The sequence below is a fragment of the Stomoxys calcitrans genome, chromosome 2 (assembly GCF_963082655.1).
Source record: "Stomoxys calcitrans chromosome 2, idStoCalc2.1, whole genome shotgun sequence".
Classification (NCBI taxonomy): Eukaryota; Metazoa; Arthropoda; class Insecta; order Diptera; family Muscidae; genus Stomoxys; species Stomoxys calcitrans.
Genome location: NC_081553.1, coordinates 210721771 through 210743433, shown reverse-complemented (window position 1 = coordinate 210743433; position 21663 = coordinate 210721771). Strand labels below are relative to the sequence as shown.

General features: G+C 37.2%; 1 protein-coding gene across 2 annotated transcripts; it reads left to right on the top strand.

Moving 5' to 3' along the window:
• Positions 1–3353: 3353 nt before the first annotated feature.
• LOC106092323 (opsin Rh1) lies at positions 3354–21663 on the top strand. Of its 2 annotated transcripts, none has more exons than XM_013259152.2 (5): positions 3354–3405; positions 18319–18809; positions 18873–19020; positions 19090–19367; positions 21353–21663. In XM_013259152.2, the coding sequence occupies exons 2-5, from the start codon at positions 18331–18333 to the stop codon at positions 21474–21476; spliced, it is 1029 nt and encodes a 342-aa protein (XP_013114606.1). In that variant the 5' UTR covers positions 3354–3405; positions 18319–18330; the 3' UTR covers positions 21477–21663. The 2 variants fall into 2 exon arrangements, with proteins under 2 accessions (XP_013114606.1, XP_013114605.1); XM_013259151.2 differs by lacking the exon at positions 3354–3405 and adding an exon at positions 14856–14924.

The following is a 21663-nucleotide window of genomic DNA, read 5'->3' as shown; positions in this document are numbered from 1 at the left end:
AAAGCGTAGTTTTAGTACCCTTTCACTAAAGAAAGTGTAGTTTTAGTACCCTTTTAATAAGTTAAGCGTAGTTTTAGTACCCTTTCACTAAGGAAAGCGTAGTATTGGTACCCTTTCACTAAGGAAAGCGTAGTTTTGGTACCCTTTTACTAAGGAATGCGTAGCTTTTATACCCTTTTACTAAGGTAAGCGTAGTTTTAGCACCCTTTCACTAAGGAAAGCATAGTTTTTGTACCCTTTCACTAAGGAAAGCGTAGTTTTATTACCCTTTCGCTGAAGAAAGGCTAGTTTTAGGACGCTTTGTCCAAGGAGAGGGTAGTTTTTGTACCCCCTCGCTAAGGAAAGGGTAGTTCTAGTACCCTCTCTTTTAGGAAAGGGTAGTTCTAGTACCATCTCTTTTAGGAAAGGGTACCCTCACATTAGGAGAGTGTAGTTTTAGTACCCTTTCACTAAGGAAAACGTTGTTTTAGTACCTGTTAACTAAGGAGAGCGTTGTTTAAGTATCTTTTTACTAAGGAAGACGTAGTTTTAGGAACCATCTCTTTCACTTTTAATAAATATTTAAGGTTAATTTTGAAATCAAAAACGGTTTAACTCATAAATTTTTTCAAATTTTTTGAACGATATACCGAGTTTGTATTTTCGTATTTTCCATCATATCTTCGCATTGCGTAAATTATAAGTCCTCAGGAACACATTCTTTTTTCGTAGCGGTGCTGGTAGTAGCACTACTTCACAGTTTTCTTTGAAAACATTCACAAAAATTGATCTTTTTGGGTGTAAATATTTAAGGTCGACAACGCCATAACTCCTTCATTTTTCCGAATTTCGAAAATCCAAATGCATTTCGCTATTAAGAATTCAAAAAGGAATCATAAAATAAACAGCTTTTCTTAAAATTTTCACTTTTATTTTTTTCGCATTTTTTTATGAAAGGGGTTAGCCTTATAAAATTTTCAATTTTTGATGCCCAAAAAATTTTTTTTAAGTGAGTATACAGTAGTGAAGTTTATGGTAAAAAATGAGGCTTAGCGCAATTCCTAAGCTTTTTCTTCAAAAAATAAGCTCAAAATCTCAAAAATATGTAAATAATCTATGTTAGTTTGAAATTGCTGTAACTTCCTTAGATTATTGAACTTCAAATTTTTTAAATTTAAAGACCTTAGGAATACATTCCTTTTTCGTAGTGGTGCTGGTGGTATCAATACTTCACAGCTTTCTTTGGAAAAATTACCAAAAAATTGATCTTTATGGGTGTAAATATTTAAGGCAATTTTCTAGGTTGGAAACGCCATTACTCCTTCATTTTTCCGAATTTCGAAAATCCAAAAGCATTTCGCAATTTAGAATTCAAAAAGGAATCATAAAATAAACAACATTTCTTAAAATTTTCACTTTTATTTTTTTTGCATTTTTTTATGAAAGGGGTTAGCCTTATAAAATTTTCAATTTTTGATACCCAAAAATTTTTTTAAGTGAGTATACAGTAGTGTAGTTTATGGTAAAAAATGAGGCTTAGCGCAATTCCTAAGCTTCTTTTTTAAAAAACAAGCTCGAAATCTCAAAAATATGGAAATAATCCATGTTACTTTGAATTTGCTATAACTTCCTTAGTTTATTGATCTTGAATATTTTGATAACACCGTTGTATTTAAGAAGTAATGCTCTTTCCATATTGTCTACCTAACGCGCTTACAAAATCTTTTGTTTATTTCGAAACACAAACAAAATTAAATTGACATACTGGGTTCGAATTTTCGTAGTTTCCTTCATACTTCCCCTTCGCACTTTCGAATTTCGAAAATTTAAAGACATCAATGGATAAGAGAACACATTTTCTAAGGGAAAGGGTACCAAAACTACCCTTTCCTTGGGGCAAGGGTACTAAAACAACCCTTTCCTTAGAGAGAGAGTAGAGAAACTACCCTTTCGTTAGGGAAGTAGTACTAAAACATCCCTTTCATTAGGGAAAGGGTACTAAAACTACCCTTTCCTTAGGGCATGGGTACTAAAACTACCCTTTCCTTAGAGCATGGGTACTAGAACTACCCTTTCCTTAGAGAGAGGGTACTAAAACTACCCTTCTTTTAGGGAAAGGGTATTAAACTACCCTTTTCTTAGGGAAAGGGAACTAAAACCACCCTTTTCTTAGATAAAGGGTGCTAAAACTACCCTTTTCTTAAGGAAAGGATACTAAAACTACCTTTTTATTAGGAAATGAGTACAAAAAAATCCCTTTCATTAGGTAAAGGGTAAACTACCCTTTCCTTAGGGCAAGGGTACTAAAACTACCCTTTCCTTAGAGAGAGGGTACTAAATCTACCCTTACCTTAGGGAAAGGGTACTAAAAATACCCTTTTCTTAGGAAAAGGGTACTCAAACTAGCCTTTTCATATGGAAAGGGTACTAAAACTACCCTTTGATTAGGGAATGAGTACTAAGACATCCCTTTCATTTGGGAAAGGGTACTAAAACTACCCTTTCCTCAGGGCAAGGTTACTAAAATTACCCTTTCCTTAAAGAGAGGGTACTAAAACTACCCTTTCCTTATGGAAGGGGTACTAAAACTACCCTTTTCCTAGGGAAAGGGTACTAAAACTACCCTTTTTTTAGGGAAAGGGTACTAAAACTACCCTTTCTTTAGGGAGTGAGTACTAAAACATCCCTTTCATTAGGGAAAGGGTATTAAAACTACCCTTTTCTTAGGGTAAGGGTACCAAAACTACCCGTTCCTTAGAGAGGGTACTAAAACTACTCTTTACTTACGGAGTGGGTACTAAACTAACCTTAGAGAATGGGTATTAAAACTACCCTTTCAAATTTAGTAACCTTGCCCGTACCTAAGGTAATTTTTAAGGTCGTAAACGTGATTCGAATTTCGAATAGGAATCATAAAAACCAGCATATTTTTTATTTTCACCTTAATTTTTTGGGGTATTTTTAGGAAAGGATACCTATTACCCCTCTCATCCCTCTCAAAGCTTTTTATATATTTTTAATGAAATAAACAGTTTTTTTGCAGGATTTGACGTTAATTTATTACTTTTAAAATTTTTACAAAAATATTTATTGTGCTTATTACAATGGGTGTTGTTTAGGCCCTTTATAAGTCAGTTTAAGTAATGCACATCAATTGTTTAGGGCTTATTCATGATCCACACAAACCTAAAAATAAAAACAAAATAGAGTTTAATTAATTTTTTTTAGGAAAATTAATAAAAAAAATGCAAATAAGTATTAAAATTTTAAAGGCTCAGTTGCATTGGTTGTACAATTTCTTATTTCAGATAAATAATGTCCAACATTAGCCACAGAAGTCTAGTCCCGGATGTAATCCATGTAAGAAAATCCCAAAGTCGGGCTGTGCTGGTCATCGTTTAAGTTGATTTGTGGCAATTCTTTAAGGTAAGTATCAAAATTTTTATCATAGCGTGAGTAATAATTACTATCAATCTGACGATATGACTTTCTTAGTAACTGGAGGGCACACATGTTGACCTTTGTCCACCTTTGCGTTACCTCCATAATTCTAGAACTTGTAACGTTGTTTTTATTTTCCATTTCCTTTTGAAAGCTTAAGACAATAGAAAACCACCTAAACATTGACCTACAAAATACGGAATAATTTGCAATCACATTTTCTAAAGACGCTTATTTTGTACAATTGCTGGCTGCCTGGCTGGCTTAGTATAGAACAGTACAAGGAACCCTTTGTCAATGTCACCTAAGTTCGAATGTCTTATGGCGCTTTTGAGAGGGAGAGCAATGGCGTCTTGGGAATAGTATAAGCGATTACATGGCTTCTTTGAAACAAAATCCTCAGGTACTAATCCAAACTATTGACGGCTGTAATTGAAAATTGTTTGAGCAATAAAACAGGCAATAAAAAATTCAATAAAAACAGTGTTGTTTTTATTTATTGGTTAAGCCAAACAAGGAGAAGTGAAAGGGTGGGGTGTTTAAAATAAATAAAATAAGAAAATAATTTTGCAGCCACAACTTAGGGCAAGGGTACTAAAACTACCATTTCCTTAAGGAAAGTGGACTAAAACTACTCTTTTTCTTAGGGCAAGGGTGCCAAAACTACCCTTTCCTTAGGGCAATGGTAATAAAACCACTCTTTCCTTAGGGTAAAGGTACTAAAACTACTCCTTCCTTCGGGAAAGGGAACTAAAACCCCCTTTCCTTTGGGCACGGGTACTAAAAGTACCTTTTCCATAGGGCATGCATATTTAAACTACCATTTCCTTGTGACAATGGTACTAAAAGTGCCCTTCCATTAGGGCAAGGGTACTACAAATACCCTTTCCTTACAGCAAGGATACTAAACCTACCATTTCTCTAGGACAAGAATACTAAAACTACCCTTTCCATATAGAAAGGGTACTGAAATTACCCTATTCTAAGGGGAAAGGGTTAAGTACACTTTCCTTGTGACAATGGTATTAAAAGTGCCCTTTCCTTAGGGCAATGGTACTAAAAATATCCTTTTCTTAGAGCAAAGATACTAAACCCACCCTTTCTTTAGGGAAAGTGTAATTAATCTACTCTTTCTTTAGGGAAAGGGTAATTAAACTACCCTTTCCTGAGAGAATGAGAACTGAAACTACTCTTTCCTTAAGGAATGGATACCAAAACTACCCATTCCTTAGGGCAAGGGTACTAAATTTACTCTTTCCTTATGGCAAAGATTCTAAAACTACCCTTTCCTTAGGGCAAGGGTACTATAACTACTCTTTCCTACTCTAAAAAAAACTCTTTCCTAAGGGCAAGAGTACTAAAACTATCTTTTTCTTAGAGCAAGGGTACTAAAGATACCTTTTCTTTGTGACAATAGTACTAAAATTTCCCTTTCCTTAGGGCAATAGTCCTAAAATAACCCTATCCTTAGGGCAATGATACTAAAATTACCCCTAAAAGTACCCTTTTCTTAAAGCAAAACTACCCATTTCTTTCGGAAAGGGTACTACCCTTAAACTACCCTTTCCTTAGGGAATAGGGACTGAAACTACTCTTTCCTTAGGGAATGGGTACTAAAACTACTCTTTCCTTTGGGCAAGGGTACTTAATGTACTCTTTCCTTATGGCAAGGGAACTAAAACTAACCTTTCCTTAGGGCAAGAGTACTAAAACTATTTTTTCTTAGGGGAAGGATACTAAGACTACCCTTGTCTTAAGATAAGGGTATTAAAACTACGCTTGCCTTAGGGAAAGGGTACTAATTCTGCCTTGCTTTAGGGAATTCTGCATTGCTTTAGTACCCTTCCCTTGCCTTGCCTTGGGAAAGGGTACTAAAACTACCCTCTCCTTAGGGAAAGAGTGCTAAAAATACCCTTTCCTTAAGGAAATGGTACTAACCTACTCTTTCCTTGGGGAAAGTGTATTAAAATTATCCTTTCCTTAGGGAAAGGGTACTCAAACTACCCTTTCCTTAAGGAAAGGATACTAAAAATATCCTTCCTTGGGGAAAGGGTACTAAAACTGCCATCTCCTTAGGGAAAGGGTACTTAAACTGCCCTTGCCTTAAGACAATGGTACTAAAAGTGCAATTTCCTTAGGGCAAGGGTACTTAAACTACCCTTTTCTTAAGGCAAGTATACTAAAACTAGCCTTTCCCTTGCCCAAGGGAAAGGGTACTTATTCTATCTTGCCTTAGTGAAAGGGTACTAAAACTACCCTTGCCTTAGTTAATTTTCAACGTTGTAAACGAGAAATAAATTTTGTTTTAACTATTGAGAATTGTTTTACTCATTGTAAGGAAAAACTTACTTCAATGAATGACTTTTTAACTTAATGATACTCAATTTTAATCTTAATTGATTGATTGTTAGGGTACCAAAACTACCCCTTCCTTAGGGAAAGTGCACTAAAAATGCTCTTTCCTTAGGGAAAGGGTACTTAAAGTAACCTTTTCTTAGGGAAAGGGTACTAAGACTACCCGTTTGTTAGGGAAAAGTACTAAAAGTACCCTTTCCTTAGGGAATGAGTATAAAACTATCCTCTCCTTAAGAAAAGTGTACTAAGTTTACTCTTTCCCTATGCCAAGGGTACTAAAACCACCCATTTCATAGTTTAAGTAACCTTTCCCTAAGGAAAGAGGTCTAAAACTACCCATTCCTTTGGGAGAGGGTACTTACAACTACGCTTTTCTTAGAGTATGGGTACTAAATCTACTCATTCCTTAAGGAAAGGGTACTAAAACTACCCTCTCCTTAGAGAAAGGGAAAGGGAAAGAGTACTGAAACTACCCTTTCCTTAGGGAATGAGAATTAAAGCTACCCTCTCCTCAGGGATAGTGTACTAAGTTTACTCTTTCCCTATGCCAAGGGTACTAAAACTACTCTTTCCATAGTTTTAGTACCCTTTCCCTAAGGAAAGGGTGCTTAAACTACCCATTGCTTAGGTAGAGGTTATTTAAACTACCCTTTCCTTAGGGAAAGGGTACTACAACTGCCCTTTCCTTAGGGAATGGGTACTAACACTATCTTCTCCTTTGGGCGAGGAAACTAAAACTACCCTTTCCTTAGGGCATGTGTACTAAAACTTGCCTTTTCTTAGGACAATGGTACTAAAAATATCCTCTTCTTGGGTAAGGAAACTGAAACTTTCCTTTCCTACTACTAAAACTACCCATTTTCAAGGTCGTAAACGCGAAATAAATTTTTTCTAACTATAAAGGATTATTTAACTTATTTTAAGAAAAAAATTACTTTGATGAAAGACTTTTCAGTTTAATAATAATACATTTTTATCGTCAATGATAGATTGTTAACTTTGAGTCCTTTTCGCTAACTTTGCATGTTTTTATTAGTATGGTGACCTAAAGCTCTCAGCAACGGATCTTGGTTGGAGAAGTATTTGAGCGTGAAAATGTAGACATGTTATGTTATAATACTTTTAAGGGCAAGAATTCATATCAGCTATGCAAAAAAAGTCTAATGGATGGTAAGAGTAGAGTAGTTTTAGTTGTGGGTATACGTCCTGTATTGACACGTGACCGCTTTCTCGTTTCCTAAAATACCCTTATGTCCAGCCAGTCAGCATAAAGCCGGGTTATGATACCTCTGTAGACATTTTTAAATATCTCGACAACGGCCCAACACTTTGGATCCTATACTAGTGTCAATTAAAGCGTTCAAAGTTACTTGATTATGTCGTTACAGATGACAGATCGATCGAATCCTCTGGATAGCACAATCTCCGCTGCCCTAGTTACCACAACCTACCTGGAAAATGCAGCAGTTATAAAGAATAGGCGTTAATGTCAAGTTACCGCAATATATCCGACGACAATTCCCATGCTCCATCTTCGATCCATCTGGGTATCCTTATATATGTTCAAGGTCCACTATTTCCGTTCCTACTTGGTTTCTATAGGTTGAGAACTATAATGTAAGCTATATCCAAATCTAAACCGATTTTGATGAAATTTAGCAGAGGCTTTTAGATGAGTAGTACAACATGACATACCAAAGTTAATGCAAACGCCCTAATAGTGTATGCTATGCCCTTATAAGTGTAAATAGGGCGAATTATCTCCACCTTAGTTAAAACAAAAGGCAGACGGACTATTAGCACAGAAAGGATATGCGGACAGACGGACATGGCTAAGCCGATTTAGTAAGGCGCTTAGTCAAACTACACATTTTATAACAGCCACAGTAGTGGTGCAGGGAACAGTTAGTGACTTTGTAATAAATGCCATATATTGGGTTGCCCAAAAAGTAATTGCGGATTTTTTAAAAGAAAGTAAATGCATTTTTAATAAAACTTAGAATAAACTTTAATCAAATATACTTTTTTACACTTTTTTTCTAAAGCAAGCTAAAAGTAACAGCTGATAACTGACAGAAGAAAAAATGCAATTACAGAGTCATAAGCTGTGAAAAAATTTGTCAACACCGACTATATGAAAAATCCGCAATTACTTTTTGGGCAACCAAATAAATATACTTTTTTTACCAATTTCATGCTAGGACCTAAAAAACTCAACTGGATTCAGATTTGGAAGAACATCCATTTTGTTTTTTGGGAGACTCTTATGTCCACAGTAGCATGTGGCGGTTTAGAACCAGCCCCCTCTTTTCAATCTAACTGAAACTAATTTGGAGGAAATATTTTGCCAAAGCTTTTGGCATAAATAAAGAATTTGAACTTTGCACATAGACTGGCAGATGGCGCCTGTGAATATAGAGAAATTAGAATTATCTGAGAATATGCCGTAGGCAGAATTCTACTCTCAATGGCATGCATGCATTCGGGAAACTACTCGCTTTAAAGAAAACTAAAATAATTATCGACTCCTATAAGCTGACATTTGACATTTGACATTTGCTGTAACATTTTGGGAGCACAAAAATTTCTGTTATTTCAATCCTCTATGCTTTTGGGATTCAAAGAAAATTTCTTAAATTATGATTAAATTCTTTGCGGTAACGAAACAATTGGGTTGCACAAAAAGTAATTGCGGATTTTTCATATAGTCGGCGTTGACAAATTTTTTCACAGCTTGTGACTCTGTAATTGCATTCTTTCTTCTGTTAGTTATCAGCTGTTACTTTTAGCTTGCTTTAGAAAAAAAGTGTAAAAAAGTAAATTTGATTAAATTTCATTCTAAGTTTTATTAAAAATGCATTTACTTTCTTTGAAAAAATCCGCAATTACTTTTTGGGCAACCCAATAAAATCTATTTTTCTGCAGATTTTAATATTTCCTTGCGTATCACACTATTTATTGGCTTTGTTGCCAATCAATTCCAATCAATAACAACCCCAATGATTTTTGTATGGAAAGGTGCATTTCAATATTTACAAAACATAGCTCAAAGAAAAAAATAGCAACAAAGAAAATCTCCCATATTGATGACAGGGCTACACAACACTAGGGCTATGTCATTCATAAAGACATTTTTAAAGGCGTTGACATAGCCAAGTGATTATGAATGTGTAGTGCCATGTTTTTCAATAGACACTCTTCTATGTTGTTTAGTGAAGCCTTTTAAATGAACTTGAAGATTATTTTTTCAAAGTTGAGGTTCAGTATGAATGTGGTAAATGTTATAGTTAGTTATAGTTACTAAAGGGTGATTTTTTTGAGGTTAGGATTTTCATGCATTAGTATTTGACAGATCACGTGGGATTTCAGACATGGTGTCAAAGAGAAAGATGCTCAGTATGCTTTGACATTTCATCATGAATAGACTTACTAACGAGCAACGCTTGCAAATCATTGAATTTTATTACCAAAATCAGTGTTCGGTTCGAAATGTGTTCAAATTTTGACAAATTTTGTTCAGCGATGAGGCTCATTTCTGGTTGAATGGCTACGTAAATAAGCAAAATTGCCGCATTTGGAGTGAAGAGCAACCAGAAGCCGTTCAAGAACTGCCCATGCATCCCGAAAAATGCACTGTTTGGTGTGGTTTGTACGCTGGTGGAATCATTGGATCGTATTTTTTCAAAGATGCTGTTGGACGCAACGTTACGGTGAATGAACACATTTCGAACCGAACACTGATTTTGGTAATAAAATTCAATGATTTCCAAGCGTTGCTCGTTAGTAAGTCTATTCATGATGAAATGTCAAAGCATACTGAGCATCTTTCTCTTTGACAACATGTCTGAAATCCCACGGGATCTGTCAAATACTAATGCATGAAAATCCTAACCTCAAAAAAATCACCCTTTATTTACTACCATCTTTAGTGGATCATAGACTGTGGAATGTACGCTTTCTATAGAGCAAATAAAGCTAGAAGCTTGAATTATTTGACAAATACTTCTTACAGTAAATAGGGGTAATCGGTCCTTGTTTCGACATAACTAGTATATAAGCCGATCGTACGATTTTACTTCTTGAAAACAGCTTTCGAAGCCAAGTATAATGCAAATCAGTCTATAAAATAATGCACAGTGGGATAGAATTAAGAAAAAAATGAGAACGTTTACAGATAAATCTTTGAAATTTGAAATGGTTGGAGATAATGAGCAAAATTTCAATACCCTAGGCCGCCGTAGCGCAGATGACGCTGAACGCCTGGGTTCGAATCCTGGCGAGACCATCAGAAAAAAATTTTCAGCGGTGGTTTTCCCCTCCTAATGCTGGCGACATTTTGAGGTACTATGCCATGTTAAAACTTCTGCCCAAAGAGGTGTCGCACTGCGGCACGCCGTTCAGACTCGGCTATAAAAAGGAGGTCGGTTATCATTAAGCTTAAAATTTGAATTGGACAGCACTAAATGATTTGTGAGAAGTTTCCTCCAGTTCCTTAGTGTTCACGGGCAAGATTGCATTTGAAGGTGGTCCGGGCACCTCTTGGCAAATGCAAATTGCAAATTTGCCCATGAACATTCCCTTAAGGAACAGGGACAAACTTCTCATATACCAATGAGTGCTGTCCAAGTTTAAGTTAAGGCTCAATAAGTTGCTTAAATACCTTTACTTTTTCTTCTTCTTTTGTAAAGAGGGCATATTGTAGATGCATTTTAAGTGAAGTCCAAACAAGACATATCAACTTAAACGAGTGCAATATGTGTTTTTAAAATAGGCTACTTTTTTCTTTAAATTGGAAAAACCCCTCAAACTCTCAAAATGTAAAGACGAGATCCCTCATTCGGGTTTATGCTTTTTTTTACCTTATATGTCCCCTTTACACATGCAAAAAACTTTTTGCACCAAACAAAATTTGTAGCCTCCACAGCAAATTTCATAAACAAATGGCGATTTTTAAATCATCATTGCCCAAAATGGATATGTTGGGGATTTTTGTAAAAAAATTGGGCAGAATTTATTTTCGGTTTTTAAAGACACTTTTATCTGTAAAATTCATAAGTTTAAGGTTATCATTCATATAAGTTTAAGGTTATATTAAGTTAGGTTAGGTTAGGTTAGGTTGAAAAGATGGTGCGTATATTATTCCGCCCCATGCCACTATGGTCATACATCTAAGCCAGTAATCGGCTCTAAATAATAATAAGTAAAAGCTCGGCCGGGATTAATCTTGGGAACCCACCACCATAGATTCTGCTTTAAATTTATACAAAATAATTTTAGTTGAAGGGCATAATTTTATTCTACATACAAAACTTCAGTCAAATCAGCAAAAATTAAAGCTTCTAGGAACCGAACAATCATCAGGTTATTTTGGCGAAGTTGTTGGAAGTCATAACCGAACACTATGTGCCAAATTTCAGCAAAATCGCACAAAAATTGTGGCTATATCAGGTTATAGACCGACTTGGACAGTACTTGGCAAAGTTGTTGGAAGTCATATCAGAACCCTATCTGCAAAATTCTAGCCAAATAGGACAAAATTGTGGCTTCCAAATGTTCAAGAAGTCAAATCGGGAGATCGGTTTATATGGGAGCTATATCCGGTTAAAGATCAATTTGGACCGTATTCCGCATGCAAAGTTGCAACCTAAGCGGACAAATATTGTGGCTTCCAGGGGCTCAAGAAGTCAAATCGGGAGATCGGTTTATATGGGAGCTTTATCCAAATCTGAGCCGATATGACCCATTACCAATTCCCGATGACCTACATTAAAAGTAAGTATCTGTGCAAAATTTCAAGGGGCTAACTTTACGCTTTCGACCGCTATCGTGATTTCGACATACGGACGGCAGACGGACGAACGGACATGATCAACTCAGAATATCAAGACGGCCCAGAATATATATACTTTATAGGGTGTTAGAAAAATTTTTCGAGGTGTAACAAACGGAATGACTAGATTTGTATACCGCCATCCTAAGGTGGTGGGTAAAAAAAGAACATTTAAATCAGAAATTCCGTGCTGCTTACAAAATGCCCAATTGTTTTCCATACCACGCCCCTTAGTTGATTCATGTCTGATATTCTGTCCCCACCTAAGTGCCGGTGTCTGTTAGCCGCAAAAGCCGGGCTATGAGATAGGAAATGTTCCAACGTCCTATCATCTTCCCCGCGTGCCCTAAACATGCTGTCACTTGCCGCACCGATTTTGCATCAGTGAGATCGTAGTCCTATGTGTCCTTTCCGTAATAGCCTCGTATTCTCACAATTCTGATCTCGCAATACCGACTACCGACTGTTTCGCAGCCTTAACTCGAACTCGCCCTTAACTCAAATGCGTCGACCCAAAAGGCTTCGGGTTAACCAAGTTTATTGACGGCAGTCTTCTGGCCTTCACTGCCAAATCGTTTGTTTTTTCATTCCCTCTTAATCCGCTATGGACAGGCAACCAAACGATGCGGATTGTGCCATCCTCATAGAAGGCGTTTATCTTCTTCTTACACTGCAAGATTGTTCGTGACCTTACCTTCCTGGTTGTTATTGCCCTTATGGCCATTTTACTGACAGTAAAGATCTTCACACTCGAAGTCCACGCGTTAGCACCACACCACCTCTCGCATTCTGTGATCGGCCGGATCTCCATCTGCAGACCGTAATATGGTCAGGCAGTCTAAAGTCTTATCTTTATTCGTTAGATTTATGTTCAATCTGTAGCACTATCCAGCAAAAAAGGAATTTTGGAAATCGGACCACTAATGAAAATTTGGCAGCACGAATAAATGTTTGAAATGCCGAGGTGACCAAATCTAGGACCATGGCAAGAAGCGCCCGGGCAACCGAGGGCCTTGAAATTTTGCACATGATCTCAATAACACCTCAGCTCTTACCATTTCAAATTTCAAAGAGTTATTTATATCCGTTGTCAAATGACGTATTTTTTACCTGTTCTATTCCACTGTGTGATGTAGGTCCCGTATAAATCTCCCGATTTGATTTCTTGACAACCAAGATAGTGCAATTCCTTTCCTATATGGATAAGTTTTTAGTTTCTGTTAATAAATAGAAATTGTCTACGAAACTTGGCAAATGCTATCCCTGGTAAAAAAAATATGGCTCAGGCGATCTAATCGCGGTTTAACTTGTGTACCCTAAAATATTTCGAAAAAAAATTTTTATTATATACCCTCCACCATAGGATAGGGGGTATACTAATTTCGTCATTCCTTTTGTAACACCTCGAAATATACGTCTCAGACCCCATAAAGTATATACATTCTTGATCGCTAGGACATTTTAAGTCGATCTAGCCATATCCGTCCGACTGTCGAAAGCACGCTAACTTTCGAAGGAGTAAAGCTAGGCGTTTGAAACTTTGCACAAATATATCTTATTAGTGTAGGTCGGTTGGGATTGTAAATGGGCCAAATCGGTCTATGTTTTGATATAGCTGCCATATAAACCGATTTTGGGTCTTGGGCTGAAATTGTGCATAAAGTGTTTTGTTGCGACCTTCAAAAACTGTGCTAAGTATGGTTCAAATCGGTTCATAACCTGATGTAGCTGCCATATAAACCGATCTTGGGTCTTGACTTCTTGAGCATCTAGGGGGCGCAATTCTTATCCGATTTGGCTGAAATTTTGCATAAAGTTTTGTGTTACGACTTTCAACAACTGCTCTAAGTATGGTTCTAATCGGTTCATAAACTTATATAGCTGCCATATATACCGATCTTGAGTCTTGACTTCTTGAGCATCTAGGGAGTGCAATTCTTATCCGATTATGCTGAAACTTAGTACAACGGCTTCTCTCATGGCCTTAAACATACGTGTCCAATTTGGTCTTAATCGATCTATAGCCTCATACAGCTCCCACAAAAGCCTATCTCCCGATTTTGCTTCTTGAGCTCCAGAAGGCGCAATTCTTAACCGGATAGGATAAAATATAACCCAATGACTTCTACTATGGTTCTCAACATTAAAATTTTTTATGGTACGAATCGGACTATAACTTGATATATCTCCAATAGAATAACAATTTTTATCCATTATTCTTTATTTGCCTCGACAAATTCTATCCATGGTGGGAGCTATATAAGATTCGGCCTGGCCGAACTTAGCTCGCTCTAACTTGTTTTGCGCTACAATGGGTGGTTTCATTGAGATAAGTGTTTTCAACTGCATTTCAAATTTTCAAATCAGAATATTTTCCTGGCCTATATCCAATTATGCCTCTTTCGATTATATTGCCCAAAAAGTAATTGCGGATATTTCATATAGTCGGCGTTGACAAATTTTTTCACAGCTTGTGACTCTGTAATTGCATTCTTTCTTCTGTCAGTTATCAGCTGTTACTTTTAGCTTGCTTTTGAAAAAAAGTGTAAAAAAAGTATATTTGATTAAAGTTCATTCTAAGTTTTATTAAAAATGCATTTACTTTCTTTTAAAAAATCCGCAATTACTTTTTGGGCAACCCAATATTTCCCAACTTGTTATACAACCATGCTATAGCCATTGGTCTACTTAATGGACCTTGAGACTTAAACTGTTAAGAGAAAATTTTTTTAATTTTTTTTTATGTTATAAATGTAAGACAAATGTTAAGCCTATTATGTGTGAAAGTGCATTAGAAACAAAAACACAAAAAAACAAATATTCAAAAAATCTCTATGCAACAAACATAATTACACATTTTTATAGACATGGACAACAGAGGGTAGGAAAACTATAAAACTTAGAGGCTTGCCAATCTAGGGCTCATAAATTCAAAACGACCCTATGAGAGACAAATTAAAGTTCCTTGTCGGTGCAAGAACAAACAAAACGCAGCTAAGGATATTTTGCAGAAAGTTTTGAAAGAAAATGGAAAAAAGTTACCTAGTGTAAAGAAAATTTTGAAGAAAAAGAGGCGTTTTAATTTGCGAGAATTATCAAAAAAATCCTAAAATCATAAAAAAGTGAAAAACTTGAAAGTTTTTAATTTTAAACAACAACATTACAAAAAAAATCATGGAAAGGTGATAACTTCAAATAATTAATTAGGGTATATGTAACAAATGTTTGTTTGATTTATAGTCCCAGTCCCATGAATTTATTGGAACCTTCATTTGGACCCTTGTTTGGATCCCGTGGCAATGGTTCTGTTACAGATAATGTAAGTGCCTTATCAACCAACAAAAAAAAAACATAAAAATACATAAACAAGAAAAAAACTCAAATTAACAAAGACTAATTCAGCCAAAGTGGACTGTACCAAAAAAGGTACGTAACAGTAATGTGATATAATGCAGCAAGAAGCCACAGCGTTTAAGTCTTACGTCTACTAAAACTTTGCATAGTATTGTGAATACCATGAAAAAGTTCTCAACTACAAGCAGCATGCCTATGTCAAGGGAAGATCGGTAGACACATTCCAGCACGAGTATGTGCATAAAATATAAGAATACTTCGTTGCCAAGAAGTACACATCCAGCACCGCTTCCTTAAAGATTGGATAAACCATAAGCAAAGGAACAGGTGGATAAATTGTGGGTCTCACGATGTAACTATAAGGGAGAAAGTGGCATTTTATCGCCACTCGACCACCATAAATAAACTTTCATAGATCCGTCGGAATCAAGAGTGGGCCAATAAGATGCGGAATGCGCGAAGTGGTGTGGTACTAACGCGAGGACGTCGAGTGTGAACATCTTTACCGACAGTCAAATTTCCATAAGGCCAATAACAACCAGGACGGTAAGATCAAGAACAGTCTTTGAATGTTAGAAGGAGATTTACGCCTTCTCTGAGGATGGCACAATCGGCATCGTTTAGGTGCCGGGCCATAACGGAGTAAGGGGGAATGAAATGGCAGACGATTTGGCGGTGAAGGCCACAGGACTGCCATCAATAAACTTCGTTAACCCGAAGCCTTTCGGGTCGACGCAGTCCGATTTAAGGGCGGGGGCGACAAACACTATAACACTGTGGAACAGCGAAACAGTCGGTAGGACGACGAAAATCCTTTGGGGTGATCAGGATCCTGAAAGGACGAGGCTTTTACTGAAAGAAAGTAAGAGAGAGGTCAGTATAGATTTTGGTATCATAACGCGGCACATAGGACTACGAGCTCACATACGCAAAATCGGTGCGGCAATTGATAGCATGTGGGGAAGTTGATAAGATGTTGGAGCATTACCTATGCCATTGCCCGGCTTTCGCAGCTAACAGATACCGGTACTTAGGTGGGGACATAATAACAGAAATGAACCAACTTAGGAGAGTGGTATGGAAATGAATTAAGGATTTTGTAAGTAGCACGGAATTCCTAACTCAAAATTTTCTTTTTCGAGGTAACTTTTAAGTTTTTACAAAGCACAACAAGCCGAGGTGTTTGTCCATAGTGCCATGGTTGCGGATCAATATATGCACTCTCTTTTCAACCTAACAAAACCTAACTGAATTTTCATTTGAATTATTTTGTTCTCAAGAAGTCATATCGCGATTCGGATAAAACTTGACATTAATGTTGGAAGTCATAACACAAACACATAACACACTCTATTCCAAATTTCAGCCGCATCTGATGAAAATTGAGGCTTCTAAGGGCTCGGGAAGTTAAATCTGGGGGTCAGTTTATATGGTCACAACTCAAGTTTTTGCTTCAAATTTTAGTGAAATCGCATAAACATTGAGGCTTCTAGGGGCTCAAGAAGTCAAATCCGGGGATTGGCTTATATGGGGTCTATATCCCAGTCTGAACCGATATAGCCCATTTGCAATATCCAATGACCTACATCAATAAGAAATATCTATGCAAAATTTCAAGGGGCTAGCTTTAAGCGTTCGATCGCTATCGTGATTCCGACAGATGAAAGGACGGACGGACATGGCTAGATAGACTCAGAATGTCGAGACGATCCAGAATATATATACTTTATGGAGTCGCACATCGATATTTCGAGGTGTTACGAACGGAATGACAAAATTAGTATACCCCCATCTCATGGTGGTGGGTATAAAAACAACACTTTGGTCTGGTTTTTGGGCTGGTGGCTTCGTCGGTGTGTTTCTCTTCAAAGACTTCCTTTGTAGAAACGTTATTGTCAACGGCGAATGAAATCGAGCCATTATACGCCATTTTTATACCCTCCACCATAGGATGGGGGGTATACTAATTTCGTCATTCTGTTTGTAACTACTCGAAATATTCGTCTGAGACCCCATAAAGTATATATATATTCTTGATCGTCGCGACATTTTATGTCGATCTAGCCATGTCCGTCCGTCCGTCCGTCTGTCGAAAGCACGCTAACTTCCGAAGGAGTAAAGTTAGCCGCTTGAAATTTTGCACATATACTTCTAATTAGTGTAGGTCGGTTGGTATTGTAAATAGGCCATATCGGCCCATGTTTTGATATAGCTGCCATATAAACCGATCTTGGGTCTTGACGTCTTGAGCCTCTAGAGTGCGCAATTCTTATCCGATTGGAATGAAATTTTGCACGACGTGTTTTGTTATGATATCCAATAACTGTGCCAAGTATGGTTCAAATCGGTTCATAACCTGATATAGTTGTCACAGAAACAGATCTGGGGACTTGACTTCTTGAGCCTCTAGAGTGCGCAATTCTTATCCGATTGGAATGAAATTTTGCAAGACGTATTTTAATCTTACTTTCAACAACTGTCTCAAATAAGGTTCAAATCGGTTCATAACCTGATATAGCTGCCATATAAACCGATCTGGGATCTTGACTTCTTGAGCCTCTGGAGGTCGCAATCATTATCCGATTTTTTTTGTACGATGGATTCTCTCATGACCATCAACATACCTGTTTATTATGGTCTGAATCGGTCTATAGCCTGATACAGCTCCCCCCAAAGGGCGCAATTCTTATTCGAATTGGCTGACATTTTACACAGGTCTCCAACATATAATTTAATTGTGGTCCAAACTGGACCATATCTTGATATCGATCTAATAGTAGAGCAAATCTTTTCTTATATCCTCTCTTGACTAAGAAGAGATGCCGGGAATAGAACTCGACAAATGCGATCCATGGTGGAGGGTATATAAGATTCGGCCCGGCTGAACTTAGCACGCTTTTTTGTCTCAATTGACAGAGTTAGGCTTGGTTGATACGAGGTATCAACAAGACAATGTCATATGTCTCACACCTCCTGAAACAATGTATATATTGAAGGATGCCTTTGGAGAGCAGTTTTCCCTCTAAAAGGCCCTGTGAGTTGGCCTCCAAGATCATGTCATTTTACCCCTCTTGACTACTTCACGTGGGGTTATGTCAAGCCGTTAGTCTACTTAGACAAACCACCAAAAATGATTAACCAGTGTTGTAAATGTAATACAGATCTACATGCTCAAGAAAGTGGTCCCTACGATTGAAACATTTGCACTCAAACCGCGGGCAACATTTACAAATGGCAGTGGTGCCGGCAAAATGTGAAGTTTTATTGAGATTTTTTTTTCGAAATGCCAAATTATAATTTGTTTCAGCAATATTAAGATAATAATTGTAACAATTCAATTTCCTTTCGATTTCCCTTAGGTCACTCCCGATATGATGCACTTAATACATCCCTATTGGAGTCAATTTCCTGCCATGGATCGCATGTGGTATAACATCCTTACGCTGTATATGGTTCTCATAGGGATTATCTCATGGTGTGGCAATGGTGTTGTCATCTATGTCTTCTCGACCACAAAATCTCTACGCACTCCAGCCAATTTGTTGGTGATAAACTTAGCCCTATCCGATTTTGGCATGATGTTGCTGAATACCCCAATGATGGGTATAAATTTATATTATCGCACATGGATATTGGGACCCATGATGTGTGATATATATGCGGGTTTGGGTTCAGCATTTGGTTGTAGTTCCATATGGTCCATGTGTATGATATCATTGGATCGTTATAATGTCATTGTCAAGGGTATGGCGGGACAACCGATGACAATAAAATTGGCCATATTTAAAATAATGTTTATATGGTTTATGTCGAGTATTTGGACTTTGGCGCCGGTGTTTGGCTGGAGCAGGTAGGGGAAATGGGGAAGTATTTTATTTGGCAAGTTAAAGTTATGTTAATTTCTGTTTTGCAGATATGTGCCAGAAGGCAATTTAACCTCATGTGGCATTGATTACTTGGAAAGAGCTTGGAATCCTCGCACCTATTTAATTTTCTATACCATATTTGTTTATTATATACCTTTGTTTTTGATATGCTATTCCTATTGGTTTATCATAGCGGTAAGTTTTTTTTTACATAAAGATAAGAAGATGAAGATTTATTTGATTTATATCAATTTTTTATTTTAGGCTGTCTCGGCTCATGAAAAAGCTATGCGCGAACAAGCCAAGAAAATGAATGTCAAGTCTTTGCGTTCCTCTGAAGATGACGAGAAATCGGCCGAAGGCAAATTGGCCAAGGTGGCTTTGGTTACCATCTCACTGTGGTTTGTGGCCTGGACCCCTTATCAGGTCATCAATACCTTGGGTCTATTCAAATATGAGGGATTGACCCCATTAAATACCATATGGGGTGCTTGTTTTGCCAAATCAGCGGCCTGTTATAATCCCATTGTGTATGGTATAAGGTAAGATTTATATAAAAACTCTTTGTAGAAAAAATGGGCTAAGAATATTTTCTTATATAGAAGATAGCATTACTTTTTTAGTTTTTTTTATTTATTTACATTGATCTACTCTCATATCCATTTTTATACCCTCCACCATAAGATGGGGGGTATACTAATTTCGTCATTCTGTTTGTAACTACTCGAAATATTCGTCTGAGACCCCATAAAGTATATATATTCTTGATCGTCGTGAAATTTTATGTCGATCTAGCCATGTCCGTCCGTCTGTCCGTCCGTCCGTCCGTCCGTCCGTCTGTCTGTCGAAAGCACGCTAACTTCCGAAGGAGTAAAGCTAGCCGCTTGAAATTTTGCACAAATACTTCTTATTAGTGTAGGTCGGTTGGTATTGTAAATGGGCCATATCGGTCCATGTTTTGATATAGCTGCCATATAAACCGATCTTGGGTCTTGACTTCTTAAGCCTGTAGAGTGCGCAATTCTTATCCGATTGGAACGAAATTTTGCATGACGTGTTTTGCTACGATATCCAACAACTGTGCCAAGTATGGTTCAAATCGGTCCATAACCTGATATAGCTGCCATATAAACCGATCTTGGGTCTTGACTTCTTGAGCCTCTAGCGTGCGCAATTCTTATCCGATCAGAATGAAATTTTGCACAACGTGTTTTGTTATGATATCCAACAACTGTGCCAAGTATGGTTCAAATCGGTTCATAACCTGATATAGCTGCCATATAAACCGATCTTGGGTCTTGACTTCTTGAGCCTCTAGAGTGCGCAATTTTTATCCGATTGGAATGAAATTTTGCACGACGTGTTTTCTTATTATATCCAACAACTGTGCCAAGTATGGTTCAAATCGGTCCATAACCTGATATAGCTACCATATAAACCGATCTTGGGTCTTGACTTCTTGACCCTCTAGAGGGCGCAATTCTTATCCGATTGGAATGGAATTTCGCACGACGAGTTTTGTTATGATACCCAACAACTGTGCCAAGTATGGTTCAAATCGGTCCATAACCTGATATAGCTACCATATAAACCGATCTTGGGTCTTGATTTCTTGAGCCTCTAGAGGGCACAATTCTTATCCGATTTGAATGAATTTTTGCACGAAGTATTTCGTTATGATATCCAACAACTGTGCCAAGTATTGTTCAAATCGGTTTATAACCTGATATAGCTGCCATATAAACCGATCTGGGATCTTGACTTCTTGACCCCTAGAGGTCGCAATTATTATCCGATATGCCTGAAATTTTGTACGATGGATCCTCTCATGACCATCAACAAACGTGTTTATTATGGTCTGAATCGGTCTATAGCCCGATACAGATCCCATATAAATCGTTCTCTCTATTTTACTTCGTGAGCCCCAATGGGCGCAATTCTTAAACGAATTGGCTGAAATTTTACACAGGCCTCCAACATATAATTTAATTGTGGTCCGAACCGGACCATATCTTGATATCGTTTTAATAGCAGAGTAACTCTTTTCTTATATCCTTTTTTGCCTAAGAAGAGATGCCGGGAAAAGAACTTGACAAATGCGATCCATGGTGGAGGGTATATAAGATTCGGCCCGGCCGAACTTAGCACGCTTTTACTTGTTTATTTTAATTTTATACAACAAAAGTGTTAGTTTTAATTAACGATATGTCTTCTCATGTGAACGCCCCTTAAGTGTTAGTTTTGACAGACATAGATGCAGGCCGAACACTCATAGGCTGTGCCACGAAAACAGAACACTTGCGCTAGCCCGATTCTTTCAAAATCATAAACTATAAATTCAGCTGAAAATGAAAGTCATTTGTTCGAGTGACAGAGCCTTAGTGGGGTTGTTTGTTGTTATTATTGTAAATCTCAACATCTTAATTTAAGTGTCTATATGATTGCATAGAAATATTAGACTTTATGTGTTAAGTTAACAGTACTTCTTTTCTCTCTCCCTCTCTCTCTCTCTTCCTTTATTTGACAGTCATCCCAAATATCGCATTGCTTTGAAGGAGAAATGCCCGTGTTGTGTCTTTGGCAAAGTTGGTGATGGCAAATCCAGTGATGTCACATCTCAGGCTACCCGTCAAGAGGAATCTAAGGCGTAAGTGCTGATTAACAAACAAGAGTGAGAGAGAACCACGATGAATGATTTTTTGCCAATGATAACGGACCCTTTTCTGAATAGAGAACTATTAAAAACCACCAAGAGTGTTTCATATATAAGTAAATTTGTTTTTATTTTAACTCGAGCAATGTCATTAAAGACGTAAAATAATAAAAAAAAGTATATAA